The sequence below is a fragment of the Corvus brachyrhynchos genome, unplaced genomic scaffold (genome assembly GCF_000691975.1).
Source record: "Corvus brachyrhynchos isolate BGI_N302 unplaced genomic scaffold, ASM69197v1 scaffold114, whole genome shotgun sequence".
NCBI lineage: Eukaryota > Metazoa > Chordata > Aves > Passeriformes > Corvidae > Corvus > Corvus brachyrhynchos.
The window spans coordinates 4,899,805-4,907,041 of NW_008238337.1; the positions used below are offsets into that span (position 1 = coordinate 4,899,805).

Genomic DNA, 7,237 nt, shown 5'->3' on the forward strand with positions numbered 1-7,237 from the left:
GCCTCCCTCCCACCACTCCGAGTCCTGCCCGGATCCCTGCGGATCCCCCAGGTGCTGACGCCTCTGCAAACAGCGATTTGGGGTGGCGTTGGTGCTGCTGGCTGCTGTGGCACCATGCCGGGATCCTGCCCACCCTTCCAAAACACTCCGAGCAACCCCCTGTCCAGAGCCACGACCGGATCCTGCCGGGAGCTCAGAGCCATCCAGGGACAAGCCCCTCCAGGAAATACTGCTGGATCCCATGCCCAGACCTTCCATCCCCACAAATCCCTGCTCGCAAGATGCTGAGCAGGTGCTGGGAGCCAAGGCACCGTTATTCCAGTTGTTCAGAGGAGGCGTTTATCCAGCAGCACTTAGGCAGTGCCGGAGGTTTATTGCCGGCCCCTCATCACGCTGACACACGCAGCAGCAGGAAGTTCCAGCGAGCTCTGTAATAGCTCTGCACAAGTGAAATGCTGTTATTTTGTTAAGATCTCTGGCAATAAATATCCCTGTATCCACGTGAGCTCACGGAGCTGCAGGATGGGCAGCGGCTCTGCCCTGGGGGGTGACACTTTGTGTGGGATCCCCCCAGGTCCCCAGCCCAGGGCAGAGTGTGAGGACCCCTGCCACGGTGTGGGGACTGTGTTTTAGGGGTTTTCCTCTTAAAACAAACACAAAGCATCCACCCAAGGGCTCCCGGGAGGCGGAGGGACGAGGCTGGAGGCGGTTAATGGCTTTCCACCTGCGGGAGCTGCAGAAACACTCCCAGCAAAGCACGGGCTCTGCTCCAAGCTCTTACAAGCTAATCAATGAAACATCACAGCTTGGGAGCCGGGGCAGAGCAAAGCAGCGCAGTATGGATTTTATTTTTTCATGCAAAGAGCTTTAGTACAAATCCCTTTCTCCCCCACAAAGAGAGCAAGCAGCCTCTGCGGAGAAAGCCAAGCCTGGGGCACCAGGGAGGACACAGGGATGGGCTGGAAGGGGGCTGCCACCCCCCTGTGAGGCACAGCCACAGTTAGTGCCACTGTCCTGCTCCTTGTGCCACCCAGTTCACAGGTTCTGGTCCCTGGGTGGTGCCCAAAGCAAGGGAGGTGCAGGTGTGGCCCTGCTGGCCGAAGGTTTTGCTGGCCCCAGGCCACAGACACCATCAGGAGTGGGCTCTTTGGGGCTGCCACTGCCTCTGCAGAGCTGTGGGGGAGCAAAGCACCACTCTCTGCTCCAGCTGCAGGGGGTTTCTGGGGTCTTTAGCCACCGCAGAGGGACCCTCCAGTCCCTGGGACACTCCAACCCCCCTGTTTCATGGCACAGAAATGAGCTGATGCGAGTGGCTGGACTGCTTTGGGCTGAACAATTGACTCTGTGCTGTGATCGGGGCTGTGCAGTGTGGCTGCACGTCCCCGCTCCCGGTAACCAGTCCCTGATCCCAGCTCGTAACAGCATCTCCAGGGATTTGGTGTTTGCCTGAAGGCCGTGGGAACGCGAAGCAGTGGCAGAGCAAACGCCGGCTCTGAGCGGGCTCGGAGCAGGCTCGTTACTAATTCTTCCTTGTGAGGATGATTCTCCTCATCTGTCTGTTCTCGGGATCTGTCAATGAGCCAGTTCATTCCCACTTAGGATGCGCTGTGCTGATCCTGCATGGCGCTGATTCCAGGAGAATGTGCCTGATGCCACATCCAATCCCTCACAGCAACCCACAGCAGCCACTGGATACCTCCCTCCCTCCCTCCCTCAAATGCATCATCCCCTCCAAGATCACAATCAGCTGTTGGACAAAGCCTGGCTTTCACAATGCCATGGTTACTGGTGCCGATTGTAATCTGTGATTTCCTTCTTTTCCCTTATTTCCTTTCCCTTCCCACCCGTCACTGGTGCACACCCCCTTTCTCCAGTGTCTCCAACAGCTCAGGGATTATTCCCAATCAGCATCACTGAGGAATGCTGATTGCATCAGTTCCTCACAGGCTGCTTTTGTGATTCCCATGGGGAAATTATTTGGGCAGGACTGATGAAAAATATTTACCTGTGGTTGGTGCTGAGGGCCAACGTCTGCATCCAGCTCATCCCGTCCTGCAGACACCTCCAGCCTTCTCTCGCATTGCCCCTTCTTGGACATTCCTGCCTGGCTTGGGGGACTGAGACCTCCTGCCTGGGTAAGGGGACCCTGAAATGCAGGGGGAGACGCTGGTGTGGCAGAGAAAGCCAGAGCATTTTCCTCAAGACAATTAATGGATTACAGTGAGTGTAGAGTAATGCAGAGGCAAAGAAATCCCTCTCTCCAGAAGCAGTGGGATAGCACTAAAGTAATGCTGCACTCGGCCTCACTTCATAAAAACTTCTTGTTATTCCTCAAGGAGGAATCGCAAGAGAGGACAGCAGTTCTGTGCGCTCCTGGATTTACAAATGCTGTTTTATGTATCAGGGTAATTTCTCTTGCAATTTATACGGGATACAATGAGTAAACACCAGCACTCCTGGCAGGAATACCGATTCTGGAATGGATGCAGAGAATGGAGGACAAGGTAGGAAGGCCTCCCCAGAGCAGGTATTTTCCAGCTGAAAGGCAGATTTGTAGAAGGCACATTTCTCCAGGAGTTGTGGGGATGGTCAGGATGGGAGGACCATGGAGCCACTGGCTGCTCCTTGCCTGATGCCAATCGTGCCAGAGCAAAGAACTGAAAATCACAGCAGAAAAGTCTTGAAAACTTTTGGGACATCACAGAGCACGAGTGAGACATGGTTACAGCAACCAGAGCAACACCATTGCCTTGAGAAGGAGCCCAGCAGCCATGGACTGGAGTGACTGGAAGAGCTGCAGTGCCTGGAGCTGGTGGGAGCCGCTCCAGGCATTGCCACGAGGAGCTTTAGTTAATTAAGCTCTGAATTATGAATTATGCATAGAGTATAAAACAATGTTCTGATTTCTGGCTGGGGAATTAAGGAGCCGTGGGCTCAGGTAGGTGCTCCCTGGCTAGTGCAGGATGAAAGCTTTTGCTCCACGGGGGGATGGCTCACTGGGATGTGACACAGGGACTGTGGAGCCGTGCTGGGGCCCACGGCCCACACAGGGACACTGAGGGGTGCAGAGGTGATTCTGGGGACACAGCACCCTGGGCAGGCTGTCCCTTCCCTCCCGTTCCACCGGGATGCTGCCGCCTGCCTTCCCCTCAGCGGGTTTGTTTCCCTCAGCCCCCTCCAAACCCCGGTGGGCAACAGGGAGCCTATTTTTGAGCTGTGCAAAGTCTTCTTCTGTTGACAAGGAACAAGGACTTCCCTCCTGCGCGGGCCCCCAGCTGTGCCCGCCGGCACTGGCTCAAAGGGGCTGGATCCCAGCCTGGCCTCCGGCTCAAACCCCCCATTCAGCACCGTGTTTGGAAGGCAGAGCAGGGAATCAGCCCCGTTCCCAAAGCCAAAGGCTGGAGTGGCTCTGCCATCTCAGAGGGACAAAGGCCTTTTCTGCCCTGGGACAATATTGCCACTCACCAGCCGTGCCCCCAGCCAGCGGAGCCCGGGGACAGCTCCTCAGAGCCTCCTTTCAGCTGCACTACGGGGCACCTCTGCCTCCAAGTCTAAAGCTGAGGTTATTTTTCCGCTTCCTTCTGCCATTGAAGCCCCCCCGGGCACTGTGGAGGAGGGGTGAAAGCTTCCCAAGGAAGCTGCAGGGAGGAGGCCGGTCCCCTGTGGGCACAGAGGGCTCGGGAGGCAGCAGCCTGGCACCCTCTGGGTACCCTGTGTGCCCTCACAGGAGCCCCACGGAGCAGCTGCGTCCTCGACAGGATCCCCAGCGTGTTTTGGGACAGCTCACACGGCTCTGGAGCCAGCAGTCAGGGATGTACTGTGGTGGGGTCTGTCCCCCCAGCACCTCTGTCCCTGTCACCCTCCAGTGTGGGGGGACAGCGGCTGCCTGTGAGGTGCTGGGGGGCTCCGGGGGCCGCAGGGTCTGTCCCACCCCGCTGCAGGGCAGCTGCTGCAGGATCCCACAAGGTGGACGTGTCCCAGGGCTCCACGGGCAATGCCCAGGCTGGATGGAGCCCCTGGCAGCGCTGCCCCTGCCCTGTGGGCGCGGGGAGCTGCGAGTGGGCGGCGATCAATAGGCACAACTGCAGAGCCAACGCGGCAGCATCGGCGGCTGCAGCACCATCGCGAAAATAAATGAGAGATTGATTTTCCAGGCAGTTGGGATCTCATGGATCTCAGCTGCCGTGACAAGCGGAGCGCAGGCATGGCTGGCGCCGTGGGGCTGTCACCTCCCTGCATTCCTGGCTGCTGAGGAGCAGCCGTGTGAGGTGTTTGGGGGCTCAGGCATCCAAAATAAAAGCAACTCTTTGTCAAAAGGCAAAGCAACTCTGAGTGGCTTCAGGGCCCCGCTGCAGTGCGGGGGACAGATCCCAGGCAGGGATCTGGCAAGGCTGGGGACATTGGGAAGGACAGGGAAGTGGGTGTCCCAGCTCCCTGTGGGACCCCCTGGCTCCCTGGCATCAGCCCCATCCCAAACCCCGGTGAGCAGCGCCAGAAAGGCATTGTCTGCCTTTAACGTCTTATCTCCAAGCTGCTCTTGCTAAGTCACATCTGACTTAATTATGGTAATTAAGATTGACATTAATACAAGATTAAAATGTGAAATTAAAATTAGCTGTGAAACTTATCTGAGTTTTTAGAGCAGTTATTGATTTTCTCCACTGTTAATCAAAGGTCTGAGGTAACGGCCGATGAACACGGTGCTAATTAGAGCAATGCCCATAAAGTGGCCTCGGGAGACGTGTGTCTTATTTCTCGGAACACCTCAGGTTTCTGACCACGCAAACATCTCTGGCCCTGAGTGCTGCTGAAGGAGCTCAAGAAGCTACGTTTACCTGCTCCTGTCGGTGCTGTTCCTGGTATGGAGCTGGGCTGTGCATGCAGCGATGCCCAGCCATGCCCAGGGCTGCAGGAGCTGGTCCAGCTCAGGGAGGTTCAGGGTGACAGGTCCCAGCTGCAGGCAGAAGGGCCCTGGGGTTTCAGGGGGCAGCAGGAGCACGGTGATCCCAGGAGCACCGAGGCTGCCGCTCTCCCTCAGCACACATGCCGCTGTTTCTTTGGGTGAGATTTCACAGCCCATTAGGCCTCAGCACCGGCTGCGGGAAGGAAATGATTCAAATCACAGCAGCTCCAGGGAGTGCATCCCGTGGTTCATCCCAGCCCATCTCCCTACACAGACTCCTGCCTCCCAGCTCACCTGAGCCCTCAGCAAAGCTGTTGGAGGGATGGGAGGGCCCCAGCACCGCTGTGAGACCCACAGGCAGGAGAAATTCCCAGCAGCAGGTCCCTTCCCCAGGTGCGATGCCCTGGAGTCACGGGGTGCAGTCTCGTGAGAGCTGGGCCCACCTGCACCCCCTAAACCTGGCTGAGCAGCTGAGGCCTGAGCCTCACCATTCCCTCTCCATCACTAACAACTTTTGCCACTTGGTGGGCATTTCTGCATCACAAATACAATGTTTGGTCTCTTTTCCTGCCTGTTTCCATGGCACTGCTGTTATTTGATGCCCTAGAGTCACGGGGTGCAGTCTCGTGAGAGGTGGGCCCACCTGCACCCCCTAAACCTGGCTGAGCAGCTGAGGCCTGAGCCTCACCATTCCCTCTCCATCACTAACAACTTTTGCCACTTGGTGGGCATTTCTGCATCACAAATACAATGTTTGGTCTCTTTTCCTGCCTGTTTCCATGGCACTGCTGTTATTATCTGGCTATCTTAGGAGTTTACTACAATGCAGATGAGCACAATAAAAATCACTCAAGGAGAACTGCAAAATGAGAGCCAACTCTTATCTTTAGCACCGGCAGGTCGAGAGGGAAGCGGGGCTGGAGCCGAGGGGGAGCGGCGCAGGCTGTGCTCGCTGTGCCACAGAAAGCTTTGTTCGACCAAATTAAACCTCTGAGCAGGCGAGTCCCAATTGGGTACGAGAGTGACAGTGTTAAATAACACGCTGCACCTCTCGCTGCTTTCTCTCCCTTTCTTATTTTGTTCTTCTTGCGCCTGCTGCCCAACTGCTCCCAGCGGGCAGCGGCTCGGAGTGACACCGGGAATGCAAATGACCTGCCGCCCGCTCCCCGGCATCCCCGGGCTGCTGCCTCCGCTTCCAGCGGCGCCGGGGCAGGAAGGAGCTCAGCAGAGCAGGGCAGGGGAAAACGGCAGCAGGATCAGTCCCTGTGTTTGGACAGTTCCTTGACTCGGTGTGTTCTGCGCTGGCAGTGACACCGGAGTGTGATGGTTGTTGCTGAGGTAACGGGGTCGGTGTAATTGCTCTCGCAAAGGTAGCGGGGGCTTCTCAGATGGCAGCATCAACAAACTGTCTCTTTAGGGAAGAGGCCGGGCTCCGTCTCGTGCTGTTTGACACCGGTATTGTGCATTCGTGACATCGCTCTGGCTATTTGACTTGACAGGCAGAGCGGCCAGGAGGAGCAGGCGCTCTCACCGGGAGGTAAACATTTCAGGGCAGGATCTGGGGTTTCAAGAGAGCGAAGCCTCCGTTTCTGTTCTTCTCAAAGTCAGTGTAGTTACACCGTGTGATCTACGGGCTCAGGAGGGGCCAGATGGGAGCCCTGGGCTCACTGCTCCTGCTGGTGGCCTGGGCAGGGGGACGGGCAGGGGGTTCCTGGGAGCCATCCAGGCCACGGTTCCTCGGCAGGCAAGGAAGCTGAGGAGTTTTGGGACCAGGTCCTGAGCAGGGACCGTCTGTGTGCTGCTTCCTTTGTCACAGGACTGGGGGTACCCCAGTGCTCACCCATGGCCGCGGTGCCAGTCCCACGTTGCAGGGGGCCCTAAGCAGCACCCACAAACGGAGAGCTTTTGTTTGCCCAGTGCCCCCACCCCACTGAGATCAGACGGGTCACAGCTGCAGCTCCCTCCAAGCCAGGCTTTGCTGGCGCCAGCAGCAGCACCAGAAACCCCGGAGCATCCCTGATCCCAAGGGAATTATGGGGCTGTGTCAGCCTTTCCATAGCGCCTCTCCCCCGTTCACAGCCTGCTTTGGGGGAGCCAGAGCGGAAGGCAGTAGGTTACATCTGGGGTGGAGAAGGGAGTGAGAAGGGCTTGGAGAGCTGAGGGCGGCTTTGGGTGCAGGGGGTGGGTTGCTGAGCAGAGTTGGGATGCTGAGAGGGGCTTTGGATGCTATAGGGAGCTTGGGGGACAAGGAACAGTGACATGGGACAAGAGACTGGGCACGGGATGAGGGAGGGCCTGCTGTGGGATCACTGCCCAGGCTGGGGGCGCGGGGGC

General features: G+C 57.5%; 1 protein-coding gene across 1 annotated transcript; it reads right to left on the reverse strand.

Moving 5' to 3' along the window:
* Nucleotides 1-837: 837 nt before the first annotated feature.
* On the reverse strand, nt 838-5,104 carry LOC108446849. Its single transcript, XM_017734743.1, has 3 exons — nt 4,836-5,104; nt 2,006-2,146; nt 838-1,569 (listed from the first exon to the last, which is right to left on the reverse strand). Exons 1-3 carry the CDS (start codon nt 5,078-5,080, stop codon nt 1,230-1,232), a joined length of 726 nt encoding a protein of 241 aa, XP_017590232.1. The 5' UTR covers nt 5,081-5,104; the 3' UTR covers nt 838-1,229.
* Between the last annotated feature and the right edge of the window lie 2,133 nt (nt 5,105-7,237).